The sequence below is a fragment of the Topomyia yanbarensis genome, chromosome 3 (assembly GCF_030247195.1).
Source record: "Topomyia yanbarensis strain Yona2022 chromosome 3, ASM3024719v1, whole genome shotgun sequence".
Lineage (NCBI taxonomy): Eukaryota > Metazoa > Arthropoda > Insecta > Diptera > Culicidae > Topomyia > Topomyia yanbarensis.
This window is the reverse complement of record NC_080672.1, coordinates 25,806,478-25,828,891: the sequence shown is the minus strand read 5'-3', so window position 1 is coordinate 25,828,891 and position 22,414 is coordinate 25,806,478. Positions and strand designations below refer to the sequence as shown.

General features: G+C 43.7%; 1 protein-coding gene across 1 annotated transcript; it reads right to left on the bottom strand.

Moving 5' to 3' along the window:
• Window positions 1–115: 115 nt before the first annotated feature.
• LOC131688706 (proteasome-associated protein ECM29 homolog) lies at window positions 116–20,131 on the bottom strand. The gene is made up of 9 exons (XM_058973155.1): window positions 16,808–20,131; window positions 16,440–16,684; window positions 16,264–16,382; window positions 15,829–16,212; window positions 15,497–15,760; window positions 13,509–15,442; window positions 13,265–13,448; window positions 548–2,796; window positions 116–482 (listed from the first exon to the last, which is right to left on the bottom strand). Exons 1-9 carry the CDS (start codon window positions 16,833–16,835, stop codon window positions 277–279), a joined length of 5,613 nt encoding a protein of 1,870 aa, XP_058829138.1. The 5' UTR covers window positions 16,836–20,131; the 3' UTR covers window positions 116–276.
• Window positions 20,132–22,414: the final 2,283 nt, after the last annotated feature.

The following is a 22,414-nucleotide window of genomic DNA, read 5'->3' as shown; positions in this document are numbered from 1 at the left end:
AGGTGAGCTGCGTAGAGGGAAATCTACTCGGGATTAATTTTATCAAATTTCACGCAACGACGAAACCCAATTGTATGAAGTTTCTCAAATTTTCCCCAATCTCAGCAGCTCGGTCTCTGATTGTAAAGAATGTATTTTATTCAATTGTATGTTCACAATACTGTGAATGAAGTTAAGTCGAGAGCATAGAACTGTTATGAAATGAGTACTTACGTCTGGCTCGCAGTTCTCTTCAAGAGCAGCAGTCTTACCATCAGTCATTCCCCTTGACGACACTTACTTCAGCTTATCCTCGATGTCCTTCAGTCGACACTTGATTTCCGGTGCCGCATCTTTCTGCAGCAGAGTTGTAATCTGTTCGAAGGTCTGTCGCACCATCACCAGTTCCGGGCCATTGGTCAACGAATCCCTTGCCTTCAACTTATTAATCAAAATTAGCATAATATTGAGAGCTTCCTTCTTTAGTCCGGTGTGGGGAATTCCTTTCAAATAGAAAAAAACGACTGTAAAACCCATCACTACCTGATAACGTCAACTTGTAACTAACCTGCGACTTCAACGATTGCCGATAAAACGGTTTTACAAATGTTCTCCAGAATCTCCCCGCTCTCCGAATCTACCTTCGCCTTCTTCTCCTTATTCTCCTCCAGGGCCGCCGTTTCCTCCACTTTAAACAGATTCAACCTTTCCAGAAATCTGCCCAACGATTGCAGCAGGCAAATTTGAACTTGTCGCGTGTTCAGCTTCAAACATTGCACACACTTTTCAACAAACAACGCCTGATAGCGATTCTGCGTCTCCATCGAATTTTCGGGCCATGCTTTTCCCAACGTTTCACAAACCGTCTCCTTGAGATTGACAAAAATCAACATCTGTTTGTTCTTCTCGTCCGATGAAACTACCTCCTTGTCGTCTTTATCGCCATCCGAAAGATCCTGCTTATCGAGTAAATGCCAAACCATGTTGTATACTTCTTCAAACCGGTCTTCCTTCAGCTCATCCAGGATATTTCCCAGTGATTTGAGTGCATGTGTCCGATAGACCGGTTCCTCCTTTCGACACTCCTTCATCACGGCATCGATTATTCGAGTATAATGGTTGGTATCTTTTTTCAAATTCTTACATAAACTTGCCAGAGCTTGCAACAGTTTCTCTTTACCGTGGAAGGTTCTCCCAGTTACGTTGGTCAAAATCAAATCGATCAGCTTATGTCGTACCTCGTCATCCAGGTTGCTGCTGAGTTTAGTGGCCAAGGTACTGATTGCATTTCCTGCCTGTGCTTTCAGCAACCACGAAGGATCATTCAGTTTACCCTCCAAAATCTCCAGAATCGCTGGCAAATTCATACGCAAGCCAGCATCTCCCGTGTTTATCTCGTGCCAAAGCTCTTGCCACAGTTCGTTGGTGGATTTATTATCCTCTGTTACCTCTTCGTGCATTGCATAGAACATCAACGGTAGAACGTTGGAGGAGTAGTCTTTGAGGATCTCCTGATGGCGCTTGTTGATCGCCTGGATGGTCAACGGAACAGCTCGGTTCGATTGCTGTTCAAAGTAAAGCTCCTGAAGTTTGGCGAACAAACGAACGATCGACTGTTCTTTTGCCGTTCCCATCAGGTGACCGATGGCAGATGCAAAATATTTCCTGACAGTCGCATTTCTATCGGATAGACCAGTGAAGCAAGAGCCCAAATATTTACTTGTTAGAGGCTGCATTTCAGATCCCAGTTGAATGCTAATCAAGCATACAAAGTGAGCACAGGCCACCTTCGTACCCAGATTGACACCAGTCTTCAATACATCCAGAACTGCTGGAGTCATCTTCTCCAGGGTGGCATAATCGATGTGTCTAATACATTTGGTCAAGGTTTCCATCGTATAATGTTGCTTGGCTGCTTCCGCTCTCATTGAATCTACCACCTCCTGTGTGCCAGTCTGACCGGCCATCATCGTTGATAAATAGGATAACTTAGCGGAGTCCAGTTCCCCGGTAGCACGCAGTAAACACGGCACCAAACTGGTCAAATGGGGCAAAATCAACGACCCCGCCCAGTCAATCAAATCCGAAAGCGTCTTAATGCTGAGCTTTCGAATCTCCGCCACCGTATTCGTTACACCGGTCTCCAGAAACAGCGGTATGATCGAAGCCGAAACATTCAATCCGGATTTGCTACGATCACTGGATGCCGCAGCAACACAAACCTTACTCAGTGCACTTGCCGTTCCTTCGGCAGCCAAACGAGTCCCCTCGTGAATATCGTCCATCACCCGAAACAACTGATTCCACAGGAAAACCAACTCTGGCTCCGGAACCGCTTTCTCGTCCACTTCCATTCGTTCCACACCCTCGTCATTCTTATTTGCCATTTCATCCGAACGGAGTTTCAAACCAGCATTCCGTTTGATCAAATCCCGTACCGCTAAACAGCACGCAATGCGCGTTCTCCACTCCGGTGAGGTCAAATTTTTACTGACATCATCCAAAATCTCCCAATAGTAAGCTTCCACCGTCGTCTTGGAATCACTGACCACCGAATCCCAGATGCTGATCATCGAGTTCTGAATCTTCGGCGTCGGGTCGTACTTGTAGCGAAACAGCCGGGGTACGATCTTCCCCAGGTATGGTTCCATCTTCAGTTTGGCTGATTTGGAGATCGATTGCAGCCCGAAGGCGGCACCCAGTTTGCTGTTCCAAGTGGCGTTGTGGTTTGCCAGCTGCATGAACTGGTAGATCATTTCCGGTTGGTTTAGGTCCGAAGCGAGACTGCACAGTTCCTTGTAGGTGGTCAGGTTTCCGCTGGAAGAAGCGAAAGGGGAAAATGTAGTGAATTTAGTTATTGTCTCTACGATTAGAAATATTTTCTTTTTTTCGAGAGTTGTCCAACTAGAGCTGTAGAGCTACGTTCTCGGAAGGGCTCCCCGTCAGAATTTGCAGACGAGACTAAAACCCACTAAAACACTGCATTAGGCCAATTGTAGCAGGCCGTGATTCTGAATGTGATATTCATTGTACGGTTCACGTATGTGCGATCGCGTGTATCATCGCGAAGAGCTCGAGCATTTGTACGTTAACGTGTTCGATCGCGTGTGCGTTTGTATGTCGCGTGTGCTAACGTGTATGGGACGATCCATAAATGACGTAGCATTTTTTGAGTGATTTTTAACACCCCCTCCCCCATCGTAGCATTTCGTCACAAACCTCTACATACCCCCTGGTAATTACGTAGCTTGACGGTAATTCTCCCCCCCCTCTTGTCCCAGTAAAAATTAAAAAAAAATAAAAACGATGTTAGTTATTCTCCTTTAATACAGCTACGCAGCATGACATGACCCCCTACCCCCCTGTCGTCACACATCATCACAAAATACAAAACTCCCCCCTCCCCCATATAATGCTAAATCATTTATGGATGATCCCTATGTAACTTCGCGTGTATGAATTCTATTTTATAACCGTGTGCCTTTCGCATATTCGCGTGTGTTCTTGGATAATCGAGCGCGGAACGTGAATCTAATACTTTATTTTTTGGTGTACTGATAAGATGCTAAAGAGTGTGAGATCTTCCATATCACTAGAGTGCCCGGTGATGTCGCCATGGGATGTGTTGACTAGTGGATATGTGCTTTATTTTTTGATTGGTCCTACTGAATGTATGGGCGTAAGTTATTAGGACAGAGAGTAATGGTTTCCGGACGTGACCGATTCATGAGCGCGCGAGAACGGACGTTTGTAGGTTCGTGTTTGAGACAGCGTTTGAAACTTCATGAGTACTAAAACGTTCTCCTTATTTGCGGGGTGTTGTTACGTTTGCGCGATCGCGAACGTAGGTGTGCGTTGTTAATCGCGAAGGGCTTAAGCGTTCGTATGTTAACGTGTTTGTCACGTGTGCTCGCGTTCATGCGACTTCGCGTGTACAAGACTAGATTTTGTTACCGTGTGAGATTTTCATATATACGCATACGTTCTTGGATGGTCACGCGGGCCTTCATTCTGATAGTTAGATTTTGGTGTACAATTCACATTCTGACAGGAAGTAAGTTACCCCATATCACTAGAGTCCTCGGTCATGCCGCCATGTAACGTGACGTCCAGTGGATATGAAAGCTTTCTTTTTTTAATTGATCCAATTCAAGGCATGGACCTAGTCTGCTGCTATCAAGGATAGAAACATCCGGAAGTGACCGATTCATGATCGTGCGAGTGCGGGAGTTTTTAGGCTCACGCTTGAGACCGCGCTTGAAAATTTATAGGAGCTGATACATTCACTTTATAACCGGGATGTTATCATGTTTACGAGATCGCGGGTGTAGGTGCCGGGGATGGTCGCGAAGGGCTCAAGCATTTGTATATTAACGTGTTTGTCACGTGTATGTGACTTCGCTTGTATAATTTTGATTTTATTATGATGTAGCGTGTATTCTTATTTGATCGCGCGCGATCTGAATCTGATGCTTAATTTTTAGTGTATGGTACAGATGATATCACTTGAGTTCCAGGTCATGTCACCATGGAACGTGTTGTTTAGTGAATATGAGCGTCACTTTTTTGATTGGTTCAACTGAAGGCATTAGTACAGATAAGTAAAACTTTCGGACGTGACCGTTTCATGATCGTGCGAGTGGTGGGTTAATGTTTGAGACCGCGTTTGGAAGTTTAAAGAAGCCACGTTTACTTAACTACCGGGTGTTTTAGTGTAGGCGAAATCGCGGGCGTAAGTATATTTGGATTATTGCAATTGCATGGTCGCGTTTGTGGCCAGGTTTGTGTTATCGCGAAGGACACGAGTGTTGTATGAGTATAGTTAGCGTATAGTAGAGATATACTAATAAAAGGAATCATAACATGCCAAATAAAGAAAAAAAAATATGCAAAGAGCTTGACTAGAAGTGTATAAATTGAACAATACTATTTTGGTAAACATAAATAATGGGAAAGCAAACTAATAGATGTACAAAAGAAACAGACTAATGAAGTAGAATAGAAAAACAGATGTATCATGCAATCAAACTCGTCTAAATGCAGCAAATGTTGTATATCATTAACGACAATTGCATGCTGTTAGACTTTCATCATACTATGCTGGCCGGGAATGGATGACTCACGTGCGTCGGTAAATTTATTTTACCCTAATTGATCCAACCCGACTTTCCTGAATGAATAGAACCAAATGCTCAGATAGACACCAGAAGTATTAGCCATTATTTTATCTTATACGCCAGTTCTTCATCCATTCCCTGACACAACTGTCACAAATACTCAGACGAATACATACATAGATAGACATACGACTAGCACATAACAGTTGTACACTAGTACGAAAAACTACGATTATCACAAAGCTACAATAGGTTTCTACTTATTCTACTTTATTAAATTAATTTAATTATTAAATTAATTTAATTAGTATATGCACGATGACGAAGTCGACCGATAAATGGACACACAATGATTCCCTCTGTGAGCCCCGTCCACGAATACCACCAATAGAACAATATTTGCAAACACGGCACACAGCAAAAGTCAATCTACGTCGATCCGCCAGTCGGCTACGCCACCGTGCATAGACCAGTGGTTTAGCGTTGGTATGCGCAGGTGTAGAGTATGAAGAAACATATAACAAAAAGGCACATAAGCCCTCTCGGTCTCCTCGATGCACCACTATCGAGACGTAATGCAATACCCATCATAAAGCAATTGTCTGTCAGAGGTTCTGTAGGACTGATGCACGCAATATGCTTGATGATGTTTGCAATACCGTCAAAACCCCAAACCTTGGGGAGGGTTCTACGATTACAAATATTTTCATATAAATATATTTTCATCGGCAATAAGGAAACCTAGAGGTTATGAGATTTATACTAACTGAGCTTGTCAAACTGCAGCACCTTACATTCTTCGGCAAACTGTGTGGCAAGGTCTAAATTTAGAACCATTGTATATCCGGTGAATTGGGAACTACGTGCATAATACACAAGTTCGCCAAAGATCGCTTGAAAATGACTCAGCCCGCTGAATAATAACCATGTCATAATTGAGTTTGCAGTGGCCGGTTGCAGCACTGATCAGCACCTCACAGAGACATTTCAAAAAGTAAGAGGTTTTTCGCAATCGGCATGGATTTTCAAAAAAAAAAAACTTGTTCGACAAATTTGTAGATTTCACCAATAGTTGCAGTGCTCGATTGAAGCCCCCTCTTTTCCTTTATGCAACTTGTAAAAATTGTTAAAGCAGGCTCAGAACCAACAAAGTTAACATCTGGGCTTGCTCTGGCCAATTCATCGGCACATTGTTGTTGTTTATTTGTGGCCTAACCTTTTAGTCATTCGCCATTTAGCATTTTAGTTACATGTAATTACTTAGATTAATGGGCCAGCGGTGAATTGGAGTTGTTGGTTGGTTTGTTGGCCGGTAGAATTGGTCGATGGGTGGCTTCTTCAGCGCAAGGACAAAGATGTTCTTTCGGAAGTTTCGGTAGAATAAAAGAAACACCTGCCATGTTCAACTATCTCTTCTACCCAGCTTTCGCAGCAGTAACCTGACTTTCGTTTCGTCGTCCTTCACATTGCCTGCCAGGGAGTCATGAATTTGCTCTGGGTTGGGTGGTACTTGTACGTGGATGGATGAACCTGCACTCCGGAAAAAATGGTTGCTGCTGCTCATTGTTTTGCTGATGCCGCTGAAGAAACTACCTTCACGATGAGCGGATCTACTGCTGGTAGTAGAACCTGCTCCCGGCCATTATCATGTGGAATTTTACCATTCTCCATGCTTCTTCTCCGTTTCGCACGCGGGGGCAACGGAATTTTGAGGCTACTATTCGTGAACCGAAATTTCACCAATTATCCACTAGTACGTACGTTGGGAGCATGTTGCGTTGCAATAACCCTACTCTTAGGCCAGCAGTTTCGGTCAAACTTTGGCTAGACGATTACTACAATGTCGCCGACATCAATTGGTTTTGCTGGAGTAAACCACTTGGTTCTGCGTGTGATCGTGAGTAGATAGTCACGGATTCACTGCTTCCAGAATAAGTTCGCCATGTTCTGTAATTGAGTTCGACAGTTCCTTTGAAGTGAACCCACGACCTCAGACCGTTTACTGATCCTAACAGAAAATGGTGAGGTGTTAGCACAGGTAATTTGTCGTTATTCAGGGAAATGTTTGTCAGTGGTCACTAGTTGACAATGTTTTCTACCTCGATCAACGCGTTCTTATGCACTTCGACGGTAGGTAGTCTACTGGGTTGTAGCTTGCTTAAATTCAGCTTCACGCTGTGGATCAAATGTTCCTAAGTGGGGCGAGCATGACAAATTGAAGGTCCACCATTCGGTGCGACTTGAGGTCAATTCACTTACCAGTTTTCTGAAATCGAGCTGCTCGATAACCTTGCTTGTAACTTCGAAGCTAGTTCCACGACCGCCATAGTTGACAGCCAGTACTCCCCTCCTAGCCATGATGTTTCGAATTGCCATTACGCAAGAGTCGGTAATCACCTTTTCTCCGAGTGTCGTGCAAGCAAAACCAGAATCAGCCCGAAATAATCCGCCCCTATGTAGGTGAACGGGCGGATATCTGAAACCGGCCAGACGAGAATGTGGAAGATCAGCCATTGCTGAAGGTTGCGGTTCTGCATGGTAGGTTACTTTCAAACGAGGAATATGGTAGCGTTGTAGAACTTCGTTGATGATTGTCGAATGGTTTTGGTGGTTGGAACGTTCGGGAATGTCGAATGATCAGCTGTTTGATGCGAAGGTTACGAGGAAGAATGATAGGTTCAACAAAATCGTGTTTGACAAACGTACAACTCCATTCTCGTCGAGGAAGGCCCAATGGAACAGTGGATTGTTCTTAATCATCTTCGTCCACTCATATCTCGCCAAGTGATTTGCGGTTAGCACGATGAACAAGTAGTCCTTCGCTTTAGCTAGCTCTTGTTGCACCAACGGTCCAATAATACGATGTTCTTGTCTCGTGGAGTGCTGCAAGTTGTCGACGTACCGAAAAACGAAAGCCGCGCTAGTCAGAAGAGTGGTCCATGTAGAGTATTATTGCGGCCTTATAACAGGATCCATGATTCTGGATTGAATAAGTAGATGTGGACTTGTCGGTTTGTTGTCGGTTTCTCGAACCTAGGAGTCGGTAGCCAGACGTGTTCGTTTTGTCCAAGAACTTCTGGTCCCCAGAACAAGCGACTGTCCTGCGAGAGATTGGGAACACGTGTCAACTGCGTCCCTTCATCGGCAACGCTCTGCTTCGTCGAAATTCAACGCCACTCACCAGCTTCCATCGACTGTAAAATTTCACTGACGAGAAACGCAACGAATGGACTATATAGCCAGTGCACCTCGGTGGTCGGATCTCAGCCAGCATAACATGTCCGTGAAATCTGTCCAGAAGTGCCGCTCGCTAACTGTGATGGCTAGTGATGCCATTATCATATCCGCCAATCGGTCACCGAGTAAGGATGCTTGCAGCCCGGACTTTCCGGATGTACAGGAATTTCAATGGCGCTACTCTCGTTTTCGCTCCTACCAACTTGCTCTCAATCGTGAGCCCATTCTCACTCGCATCCACATCCATTCACCCTCGTCTTAACAGTCGTTGATGTTCGGACATGTCGTTACCACAGATCGTACCATCCGTTCCGAGTTTCATATTCAGTTTCAAATTTCTAACCCAGCTTGCTCGTGAATCTTTTTGAGTTCCTGTGGAGCTTCACTGTGTTTTCCTCTGTATCAGTGTTAACGAGCATATCATCAACGTAGTATTGCTTGATGATTGCATCGACCGCTTATTTATGGTCCTGCTCGAATCATCTTGCATTCAGGTTCTTGACGTGTTGTGCAGTGCTCGGTGAACAACATGCAACGAAGTTCCTAAAAGATGCAAATATTGGGCTTAGACTCTTTGGTACTTTTTTTAGAAGAAGCGCCGGCAATGTTGGTCTTTGTCTCTCATCCGCACTTGGTGAAACATCTCCTTGATGTCCCCGCTTACTGCTACTCGGAACTCATGGAAATGGATCAGCGCCGACAACAGCAGTGTTAGCTGATCTGGATCTTTCAGGGGGGCTGAGTTTGAGGAAACATCATAGACGGTGGCAACTGCGTTCCACACTACGCGAAATTTGGGTTCACCAGAACGAATATAGGTAGGCACCAAATACGCGCACGCTTTTCTTGAAGTTCTTCCGAAGTCAGTTTTCTCACGTAACCCTTCTTGACATGTTCTTGGATCTTCTGCTCACGTGGCCACGTTAGGGATTCTAACAATGACTTAGCCTATTGATCGTCCTGAGAGAGAAATAGCTTATTTGGGTTGATGACTCCCATGCTATCCAGCGTGAAGTAAGATTTCATCGCTTTGTGAAGATCATTGTCATTCTTCAGCCTACACTCACATCTTCCCACATCGTGAAAATTTTCGTATTCGCCGGTCTCCCCGTTACCAGTACAATTGCAGTAATTCTTCCACCCCAAGCAGGTATTGAGGGCAATCGATTCGATCCGCCTACCTTCAGGACATTTGATTCCGTGCCCGAGATTGGCGTAATCCAGTCATGGACTTACATCGCGGTAATCTTCGAATGGTGATCCATCCAGGCAAGTATACTTCCCCTGTAAACTGGAAACCAGTAACTTCTGCAGTAGTATCTGCAACGAAGAGACAATACCTCTAAGGACTACTAGTATCCATTTTATTCATCAATAGTATTGATTCAATAAGCTACGATGTACACGACCTTAACACATTATAATGATTCACAAAAGAAGCATTCACGAAAGATTTGCGTATACATGCATTTCTACTAAATAACTTTCCGGATGAATAGGTGGGCCACGTGCCCCCTGCACTTCCCCCTGGAGCCGCCAGTGCTTGCAATCGTTTCTTGCATCGCCAGACATAATTTCGATTCACACCGAGCAGCTTCGTTACGTCTTCAGCAGACTTCTATTTCCTTAATAGTTCCAAAACAGTACGGCACTTGGATTCTCACTCCATAATTATGAAATGTCCGAAATCACTAAGCAATTGTTACATTAATTTTATCTCAGAAGAAAATATTTCCACTAGGTGCTAGTCTACGAGCTTTCGATGCAACTGCTTAACATTTCTTTCTTTCACATCTTGTCGCATCCTGGAATGCAGTGTGATTTCACGGAGTTGCGACGGCGAACGACTTCTTCCACTGGGAGTCTTCAATCGACGAACCTCAGCCGCCAGATGAGTAACATACTCGTGAAGTTCGCTGAGCCCGTTTCCAGCGGTAGAAAAGTTTGAGGAACGATGAAATTTCGATTAAACTTTAGACTTTTCCGATGTACGCACCTCATCTAAGTCGTTGTCCTTCTCCGATCCCCATTCAATATCTTGTTCATATAACCGAAATCTGAAGCATACAACAAATTTCTTCATTCTCTCCCTCGTTCGCTCGTCAACCCGTGCCTTTGAGATTAATCAAGAAAGGAAGTCTGCTACTTTCAAGTGTTTCGGTATTTAACCCTCAAAAAGGCAACCGGGTCTCAGAGGCCCGGCACGTTACAATTTTTTAGTTACAAAAAAATATGTATGCAGTATAAGCTTGGGCATGGAAATTTTGATAAGTAGCTTTGAAATCTATAACAAAAATAAAGAATTGTGAAATTTTCATCTATGGGGTGATGCACAGCTATGTTTGAATTTTTTACATGCACAAAAAGGCAAGCCGGGCCTGGCAGGCCCGGTGTGCATGCAATATTTACTAGTAATACCACGGGTTTTATACATTAATATTTATCTGAAAAAAACATTTTGATGAGTTCATCTTCATATTAGCAGGAATTTTTTTCATGTTTCGATTGGTTTTATCTTTACCTGAAATTTTGAGCGAATTCTATACTTTTCTTTTATAAGAAATGTAAAAATAGCATACGATAATGACGTGTGTCATATTTTTTTGGGTAAATCCTTTAATTCACCCACTGTGATCTACTTGACAATTATTTGGATACAATATAACCTAACTCTGTCGTTATTGTCTATTTTTGTTGTCTATTCTTTGCGTTATAGTTGTCGTAATTATTCAAATTGTAGGATCTAAAAGCAACAAAAAATTGAAATGGCTATAAGACGATATGCCCATGCTTTCAATCGTCTTAAAGAATCTGAAATAATGGAAGAAATTCGAGCAAATTCAACAGTAGACGATTCCGAAACTGATTTGCAAAGCGAGGAAGAAGATGTGAATGATATTGCTTCCGACGATAAATCTGATGCAGAAAAATATGAATATGTACTCCGGTTATGCATCAGAAAAAATTAATAGCAACCCAGAAACATTTATTGATCGTGTTCAAACGAAATGGAGCTCAGAACCAATCGACAGTCGACGTGATCTTCCGAGTACTCACCTTTTGGGAAAAATGACCTTTTTACATTCATCGCCTTATACGCTGAAATCGGGATTTGCTGCGTGTTCGTACTCATCATCCTGTAATTCCGGAACCGGAAGTCGAATCAATTAGAAATTCAACAGCAGCCAATACGAATGCTGTACCTTTAATTTGAAATCAAGTTTGTAAAAATCGGTAAAGAATTCGCTGAGAAATAGGTATGACATTATCTTAAGAACTTGGTAAGTTCCCCCGAGGCATCAAGAACCGCCATAGCTGGCCAATGTGGCCGAAGTGCCTTCGGTGGGTCATTAATGATCTAGACATGCAAAGCCAAGTAATGTTGCACATATTTTAATATATATTGCATAATTTGGACATTATGGTGGTATCAGTTTCTATGGAAATTTGCTGTGTGATTGTACTCTTCAACACGTAACTCCAGAACCGAAAGTCGGATCAATAAAAAAATCAATAGCGACCGATGGGAAGGCTGCGCATTTCATTTGAGACTAAATTTGTACAAATCGGTCCAGCCACCTCAGAGAAAAATCGGTGAGATTGTTTGCCACATACATACATCCATACATACATACACACACATACATACATTTTACGATCTCAACGAACTGAGTCGAATGGTATAAGAGATTTGGCCCTGCGGGTCGCGGTTAAAAAGTCGAAATTTCGACCGATATCATAACCTTTCTATATGAGAACGGCAAAAAGGAGCTTGAATTTAGACGGGCCTGAGAGGCCCGCTTGCCCTTTAATGTTAGGATTTTAGCTTGCCTTCACAAGGGTTAAAATCATAAGCCTGCAGCCGCAAAGCCCACAGATCAGCACGATCGCTCAGTTTGCATCCTTTACCAAAAATAAATTCGTTGGCTTCGAAAAATGTGCGTACCACAAAACTTTCCACAATTAGATAAAACGTGAACCGCTCAATTGTCCAAAATATCGTGAGAGCTTTCTTTTGTGTTTGCGGGTACATGATTTCAGCTGCTGTCAATGTCTTGGACGCACAAAAATTACCCTTGGAACACCTTCTTTGTTGTATTATGCGCCGTGCCTAATCCAAATGGAGATGCATCAACGAAAAGCTCCGTATCAACCTTAACGTTGAAATAACCAAGCTTTGATATAGTTTTCAATGCCTCATTTTTAGGAACACAAATTCCACCTCATCTTTCTCACTCCTGTAAAAATATTCACATTTAGCAAGTTCTCTTAACATCATATTCTTGTTAGTTCTGTTAGGGATGAAGCGTTCTGTTACGTTCAAAACTCTTCACTTCTTGTTGCGTTTCTGGTTTACGAAATCCCCAAATGGCTTTTAGTTTTTCATCTTCAACTCTGAGTCCGTCATGACCCACTTGGAATTCAAAAAAATTACTGACCGCTGACTAAATACACACTTCTCATCGTTTATGCAGATGCTCAAGTTCTCATCCTTTTTTGTGTTTTTTCCGAGTACTATAACGTTGTCGAGGTAGTTACGAACTCCTTTACATCCAATCAATACAAGTCTGCATAATTTGCATAAGTCTGCATAATTTCATGAAAAATATCTAGAGAGTTTGTGAGACCCTATACTGCCGTGATATGCATAACAGTCCCACCTGCATAGGAAATCCATAGCAAATGGGAATGTTATGCGTATCACGGCAGTATAGAACCCTTGGGAATCTATACATTGCGTCCCCCGTAATGAAATTCAGGTGTCAGGTGGCACAAACTTTCATCCAAAATGACGTGATAGAAGGCACTCGCCAAGTAGATTGTAGAGAACCATTTAAAGGACTCACGCCTATACGGCGATCATGACGAACTGCCGTATGCTGATGAGCGGAACGTAAAACATTAAACCCAACTAACTCAGTTTTACTTACCCACTCGGAGCCTTCCCCAGTACGCCTTCCTCGAAGAGCTTAGTGTCTTCCGTTACTTTCTGCACCTGTCGTCTACCACCAACCAGCTGGTCCAACAACAAATTCGATAGTTCTTCCTGATTATCATTGGTGGAAATTGAGTAAACTATTCCTAAACCACGCGATGCTACATCCTGAACCAGTTCTGAAAAAAACAACTCCATATTTAAACCGACCGATTCCATCGCAACGCAATCTAACTCACCATTATCCTCGGATAGCAAATCAGTAAACGCCAGCTGCAGAATCTGTCTGTTGTTCTCGACCGGCTTCCGCTTGCTACAATTTTTAACTATAGCCAGCAACCAAATAGCACAGGCCTGCTTTAAATATGCATGTGGCTCGTTCACCTTTCGCACTAATTCTATCAAGAACCAATTCAGCATTTCATCGTTAATATTTCCTACCGAATCCTGGTCCGCTTGTCGCTCTCCACTCGAAAGTCCTTGAATAGTATAAACCAATGCTTGTCCCATGGCGATATGCAGTGCCGGGTCCTTCGTCAACTTCAGCAACCCCAGAAAAGCCTCAAGCAGTCGTTTGGCAAAAAATTCCTCATCACCGACAGCCAGATAGCCCAAGCAGTGGGCGACATCCTCTCGAATTTTAGCCTTGGTGTGACCACTCTGCAGTAGTGTCATGAGGGCTTTCAATAAAGTAGCTTTCGTGTTTACATCGCCTTGATTAGTTTCCATTTTCTCGGTACCTTCCGGTGTCGGTTCCGAGCTGAGTGGTAGTTTGGAGGTAGAACCAATTAAACTAAGACTTTTGATAGAGGCCGATTGAAGCATCGATTGCTGGTCGTTTAGCAGGGAGATTAATAGCGAGACAAGATCTTTGAAAATTTGCCAGTTTTGCAGTTCAGGAGTCAGAATCAGCTTACGATGGATGGCATTAGACGCCGCCAGAATTGAACCATGTCGATTTTCAAGAGACTTGTTGGTCAGAGCCAGCAGCTCCTTGATTTGTGTCTCCAACTCCTGTTCGTCACTGTTGTAGGCCAAAAGCACGCCGTACACTTTGGCAATCAGAGCTCTGGTCGGTTCGGAGATTTCCTTCAGCGAAGATCCCAACGTATGAAGCAGATCTTTGTTTTCTTTCGCTAACACTTCCGGAATACTGTTGACCAAATCGAACAAACAGGTTAGCTCGGTAATCCCTTTTCTAACAATAATCAACCTTCGAATAAGGTCGTTGTACTTCCGAATAACATCCTCATTTCCGCTCTCAGCAACGAACTTCTTCAGAAAGGCTGTCAATTTGAGCATTTCCTTATCTTCGTCGGGGTGAGTGTTGACTCCAGCATTGAACAGCAGGCAGACCCGAAGGTAATCCAAAATTTCGATGTAGGTATCGAAACTATAGGGAAGCTTAACTTTTCCGTAGCCTGGCCGATCAATGATCGTCGCTGTCTTCCGTTCGGATTTCATAGCAACATACTCCACCATATCCTTGAAACACGGAAGCACAATCCGTTTAGGTTCATTAGTAGCCGAGAAAGGATTTTTAGGCTGTTCCTTCTCCGTTGGTTCTTCTTTATAGTTGTCAAAAGATAGAATTGACCCATAGTTCAGGTGATCTTTCTTGGAAACTCCATACAAATAGGTAGTCATCATTTCCTTCAACTGAGCACTTTCTCCACAGATGATCAACAGCAAATACCTCGACGGAACATAATAATCTGGGAAACACGTGGTCAGAAACACCGAGGCCACATTCTGAACGATTGTCAACTTGGATTCCGCCTTCTCGCCCAACAGCCCCAGCAGCAGAATCTGATTGGAATTCGGAACGAATCGTCCTCTGGCAGTCATAACGGTGTCCTTTTCCCCCTTGGGCAATACGGTATCACCAGTAGCCTTCGGTTGCTTCCTCCAGTCGAAAGCCTGAGCCAACGCTACCAAGGCGTCTCGTATCGGCGTATGCAATTCAACCGGTCCCTGTGATAGATGGTCAAAATAGGAAGCAACCAGTTGGACATCGTTATTTACGGTCGTTGGACAAACGATAGCCAGTTGAGCCAGTGCATTGTAAGCCGCGTTTTGCACCTCATTGGCTTCCTCGGAACCTTTTCCGATCAGTTTTGAAATGCCAGTCAGAAGTACTTTGGATAGTTTGTTAATAAGATCCGGTTGACCACTAAAAAAACGAAATGCTGTAAATTCAATAAATAAAAATTAAACCGGGACTCACTTTGTGATCAATTTATCAGCAAACTGCAGCGCCAGAATTTTACACTTCTGATTAGTATTCTCTCCGAACAGTGCTTCAAAAATGACCTGGATGCCTTTGGCAGTGATGATTCCATTACCGCGACATTTTAGTAAATGTTGGAAAAGTTTTTGTCGCACACGGGTGCTAACGGGACTAGTTTTACGATCTGGAATTTTGGAACCGTTGCCGGAAAACAAGGTGTAGATCGGTGCTGACAGCTTCGGATCGGTCCAGTCCAATGATCTGTAAAAGAACATAGTTACGACTCATCCAACTTTCAATCTCATATTCATCAACCACTCAATACTTACGAGGATATTTTGTTCAGTTCCACGATGGCCGGCGTTGCAACCGAGAACCTGGTGTCCGCGGAAGCCACGATTAAATGAGTTAACGTTTCGGGTTCAGGGAAAATTCCGCCACACAACAAACGAACGATGCCTTTTTTCAGTTGCTCCAGTTCCTCCGCCTTCAGGTGTTCACTGGTTACTCGCTTGAAGGTGTATGTGCTCATCCCGGGTGGAACTTCGCCGTCTTGGGTTGTTCCATATGGGAGAAGCAGGACATCCATGAGAATCGAAAGAAACTGCTGCTTGGTATGCGGCTTCCCGGATAATCCCAGCAGCTCTGAGCGATTTTCCGGATTCTCGGGGATTTTTATTTCCCCCAGTAGCGGGAGAACCAACATCAATATTCTACAAAACAACAGTTTGTATTGGAAAACATCAAACATTTAGTTATATTACTTGTCTTGATGAGGCTCAGGTTTACCCTCCAGACAGTTCATGAGTAGCGGAGCCATTTCAGTCTGCTCTTCGATTGTTAATCTTGGAAAACCCATCGTGATGTAGATGATTGCGAAATTCTAAAAACAAATAAGAATGACTACCAACTTTCAGCTAACGATACAACTAAAACATACAATCAGAAATGACGAACTAGACTGCTGGTAGTGCTGCAGTAGCGGACCCAGTGGAATCTGAATCTGGTTCCGAGATTTCAGTCGCTTGTTGATGTGCGTCAGGATCTCCATCACCTTCTTGCGTACTCCTTCGTGCGGTGACGTAATCTTGATTAGAACCGGTGTCAGAAACTTGGTCACCGTGTTCTGCAGTTGTTCGTCTGTATCGGCACAACCGAGCCGGAGCAGAACACGCTCAAGAAGTTCTTAAAAAAGTATTAGGAAAAAAATTGGCGTCATTTGGTTCAGCAACCATTCCAGCAAAATGCATCGTCATTGAATCGAGTTGGAATATATTAAGAGAAAGTTGTGAAAAAAAACAAACTTACCCAGTTCTTCTGCAGGATTGGTAGCCATACTGATAAGCTTACGATAAACGCTGGGATTGAACAGTAATTACCAGAAAATCTAATAAACTTTGCAAAAAACAATTTCCAGACTAAACAGCACACTCGCGAAAAATTTTTGTTTTCTCATGCAAACGTCAAAACAGAAATCTTTTTAATTTTCAAGGGCGTTGTTTAGAAGAAGGGGCAAAATTTTCATAAAGTCAACAATTAAACGAGGGGTATGCGCGGGTCGCTATTACTAACCCGAATCGTAACTCGTCGAAATAATAGTTTACAAAAATTTCATTCGGAGTGTAAACCCGAATAGAAATTAACAATTGCATTTACCCTACAAACAAAAATTGAATAACAGATATTAAATTATTGTTTTTACATTGCTCAAGGTAGAGTTTTTCTAATAGATTCATAATAAAACATCACGCAACAATTAATTTTAGTGTCCAACAGATAACGATACAGTAAATTAACATTAAATGTCACTGTTTATGAAAAAAATGATGCTCTGAAGTGTTCTTATTTCTGGCACCATTTGAACATTATTGGAGGCATGTCACTACATGCCCTTTTTCATGACGGTAGTATGCCAAACCCAGCCAAAACAGCACGTAACGATCGTGTTACTTCAGGAAATGCAGCATAAGTTTTTCATAACAATCGTACATATATGGTGATGATCATGGTTGTAAAGAAAATTTCACTGTTCAAGCTACAGGAACTGATAGCCTACCAAACCGTTCGCGATTGACGGTGGCCTAAACGCGGGACGAGACTCGCGGATACAAAAAAAACTTAACGTCAAATGCAGCCATGAGAAACTGATTAATGCAGCCAATTCGTTAAAAATATGTGAGCTAGAGCGAGACGAAAAACCAAATGATCGGGAAAAAAATAAAAATGAACATTTTCCACGAGTCTCGTCCCAGGTCGAAACAAGTTCTGTGGACGAATGAAACACGCGACGTATTAGCATTTATTTAAAATGAAACATTTCGTGAAACGAAGTCGAAACGCAAATTGAATAACTAATTTAGTTATAGGTTTTGTGCACTTCACGCGTTTCGTAGTTTTTACCACAATGGCTTGCTAAGCCAAACCAAATGTTTCGATTACATAAGTTTTATCAGCTTAAAATGAGCTCCTTTTTTGCGGAACATCACGCTTGACTAGCAGTTTGCTCAGGAACACAAATTGTGTCTCCGGTTTTTGGAGCTAGCGTCAATCCGGCTAAGTTGGTGTCGGATTCTGGTGAGACGAAATCGAAACGCAAATTCCATAACCAATTCGATCACGACCAAGTCATTCACCTTCACCGGCTCTACTGCTCCGAACCATGTGTTTCTGTTCGCGATGGTTGGGAGGTACTCTGATCCACCATCTCAAAAACTGGTTAAGTAGTTGTCTGCCCATGTTAAAATTTGTACGAGTGATCTTCAGTGTCTCGGACTCTGGGAGGCTGTGCAATCCCAATCAAGTTTAGGAGTATGAAGTGATTAGGTGATTTGGGTTCTCCAGTAGAATTGTGGTTAACGGACTAGAATTTACTATAGATTCGGCCTCCGCGACGACGGTTTTCTCTTCCAGGATCTGTTCGACGGTCATTGATCCTAGAGCCGCCTTGACCAACCTCACGAGACGCTCCCAAATGGGGAGCGGATGGTGGATTGAAAATCCACTTGGCGGTCGAATTGATGAAAATCTCCGCTGACTGCTTTCCGATCGCATCGATTTCTTTCCTTGTTTCCCCTGCGCGCTCCCCGGAAAGCAGTCCCGTTGTTAGAGCTGATTCCGATTGGTGATCTACAGCATGCTACAAACCGACGAACGGCCATCTTACAGGACTCCATAGTTAGTGAATGGACAACTTCCAGATGTATGACGCCCACTGTGAGGAACGTAAATAGGGTTCGAAATAGTATAAACCGACATAAAAGAATGGACGAGCAGCGAGATGAGACTATGGCAGAGAGTGCCATCCTTGGAACAGCTGGTGCAGCCCCCAAAACCTAGTAAACTTGACAATTTTTCGCTATTTTTCTAACCACTATGTGAAGATAAGAAACGTGGCAACGTTGTATAATTTTGTTGCGCACCATCGCGTGGTTGACGTGTAAATATCGGCGATTGTACCATCCAACGAGCTACTCCGTCAACGGTTGGTCACATGATTAGATGGTCGGGAACCTGAAATCGTACGTAACATAGGAAACGACGCCGATACTACTGTAGACCTGCATCACACTATGCTCGTCTAGAAATGGTGTCAGTTTGTAAACGGGACTTGTTTTCTCGATGTTCCGTTTGGAATTCTCGTTTCGATACTTAAGCACCGCTACTTCGTCCGAGTATACTGGGGCTTGCATTAAAGGCCAGAGGCTGTGCTCCGCCCTCTACAGTTTCTCTTGTTCCAGGTATCCGCCACCAGTGGGGCTGCTTATGGATCCAACCACGGCAGGTATCTGCGAAGCGATGGACATAAGCTACCGCTCTCAGCAGACGCCCCATTTGGAGAAATTTCTCCGATTCCGGCAAGTATAGGAAATCAGGAACGCGAAACTAACACACATGGATCTATATTGGGACCTTTCCCCTCATTGTGGCTTCATCGGCTACATTGTGTGAAGGTGCTAGCTTCACTCGATTGCTTCCGTCTTGCTCAGGATCTCCCTTACTCTGAAGGCTACGAATTGTCTGTAACGGAAATGTTGGGACTGAACCCAAGCCAGGGTTGTTTCTATGTCAGTCCACATTATTTGACGACAAATAGGAAACGTATGGTATTCTCAGACTGCAACAGTGTGATCCATCTTTGCCAGCGCATCCGACTCGCTTTACTGCGCCAAGTGTCCTGGATAACCATTCGAACTTGAACCACAGACTAACAGACATAACACTCGAAAATAATGCTTCGCACACTTTAACGGTCATTTTAAATATATTTGTGGTTGGGACTGTGGCCGCTTTTGAAATTATGGCGCTACTGACATATGAACAAGCATATGGGGGATAGACTACTAGCGAAAAATTGTTCCCAAGCCTGAGGAGTAACCCACCAGCAAATGAGTGTTTGGGCCTGTGAAGCTAGCGTACTGGGAAAATAGCCGGATCGATATTTTTTAAGGAAATTCCCTCATAGTGTTATGTCTGTTAGTCTGTGCTTTAACAGTAATGTGTGATAGCAGCCCGTGGGAGTCGAACAAGCTTATAACACTCCGCTTCGCCGGAGAGAACTCGTCTAACTGCAGCTCAACTACGAAAGCCAAGACATCTTCCGACAACCACAGTAGACCCAGCACTCTTTCCGCTTCACTCTTCGCGTCGACGCTTATAACCTTCGCTTGTGGTAGAGAAAGCGCTGGCAGTGTATATCTTGTTGGAGTATTCTGAACTGGTGGAACATTTGTTTCAAATCTCCATAAGGGACCATTCATAAATTACGTAACGCTTTTAGGGGGGGGGGGGGAGGGGTACGACAAGTTGTGACATAGGGGGGAGGGGGTGTTAACTAGATCGTTACGTAATATGTTTTCATCGAAGAAAAAAAAATTTTCTTGGAATTTGCTACGTAACAGGGGAGGGGGGGATGGAAACATTTGTGACAATTTGTTATATAGGGGGAGGGGGGTCAATTTTGGGCAATTTTTGCGTTACGTAATTTATGAATGGTCCCCAAACTGCTACCGAATGTCCCCAAAAGCTTGAGAGCACCGCTGCGAGGGGTACTAATAGAACCGGACCTATTAGGAGCATGGCGTTCAATGCAATATCTTTGACTTTCGCCGCAGCATCTCATACCAGTCTGATTTTGCCCGGCTTCTTGGTATTTCTCACTGCCGCAGTGGGTTAGTAGACTTCAGCTCCTAGGGAATTACTTTTAAGATGTAGTTGCTCTTCAGGTATTGGCCAATTTGGCACTGTTCGCTTTTTTGTAACTCAGGATCCTTATTGATTTTCCTCTCGAAACATTCCGGGTGGCGCATGGCCATTGGAAAGGTATTGGGAAATTGCACTCCGTAATGACGCCACAACAGCCCGGTCTCAAATCCTTTTGAAATCCTTTTGGTTTGGTTGTAGCGACAATGGAATAATATCGGTATTCTCTTCTTCGCACATTCAGCACGCAAACGTTCACAGATCACTCAGTGGCAAAACGATGGGCGGATTGTACGTTCGGAGAATGACGAGTGGACAGCATTGCTGCTTAGTAGCACTCCTCCTCAATGATTGGCCATCGGACCATCGCCAACCAAACCAAATAGCCTTGTGAAGTTATGATGCTTGATACCTCCCAATACTGCATCACCACTTCACCATGGTCACAGAGATCCTTCACGAAATGTCGCTTTGTCTCTATGTTTTGATCTCTTAATAGATCGCTCCGATTGTGCGAAACTTAGGCACCCCTGATTATCTTCGTTTACTACGGTTGCATCGATCTACTTATCACCAAGATCGACAAGCAATCGCCGCAACCAGAACCTCCTGACATGTTTCCGTTAACGTATTCTGCTTCTAGCGTCGAAAGCGTAATGCACTCTTGCCAGCGACTGGCCCACGAGAGAGCTCCTCCTGAGTAGAATACTACGAAACCTGGACTTCCTGGTTCCCGTACCTCCTACCCAATCGCAGTCCGAGCAGGCTATAAGACCACTATTCGCACCACTAAGTTTCAGTCTCGAATCACGCGTTCCTTTAAGGTAGCGAATGACGCGCTTTGCTGCGATATAGTCAGTCTCAGAAGAAGCACTGAATTTGCGGTCAAGAAAGGCAGCACTCCTCGTAATGTCGGGGCGGGCACATACAGCGATATGCATTAGAGCACCCACCGCACTTCCGAATTTCATCGCATCTAACTTTCGCCGTAGTGAGAAATTTTGGTATTTACCCAATTTTCCTCCTTTGGGTGAAATATAGCATAGTACCTTACCTCGCTCACCTTTTCGCTCATATTCCCTGAGCACCTTTTCTTTCACTACCTCCTGAGTCGTACCTGCATCCAGCTGGCTCTGTAGCCAGTCCCTGACATGACTCTGGTCAACTTCTGAACAGTAAAACGATCTTGAACGATTCGGACTAAATTTGTTCAGCGACAGCGAGTCTGTCGTAAAATTCTTACAGCTCCCGAATGTGATTTTCGATGTCGCCACCTTCAGGAAGCATCGTACTCGTAATAGTAGATGTTTCGTGATACGAGCACAATTTTTCCCAGAAATTTTTCGCTGAATCGGCATTTTTCACAAGACTGCATTGGCTTTCTTCTATACAGAGCCCTAGCGTAGCTCTTGCCTTATGATCAGCCTTTTTCCACTGATCGTTCACTGGCTTCGGTTTCGGATGGGCTATTACGTGCCAAAGATCTTCCCGTGTGAGCAATATTTCGATGCTCCATTTTGAGCGCCTTGAAGTCCGCCATTTTGTTCGCTCACTTTTACGACCCGCATCAACCTTGACCGAAAAATTCGCGAAGCCAGTCAAAACTATCCGACCAAACAAACATTCTCAAATACTTTACACTTCCCGAAACGCAATCTGGACCCATAACCTGTGGGAGAGTACGCTATTTCAGAGGAAAAGCTGGTTGTTTCCGAT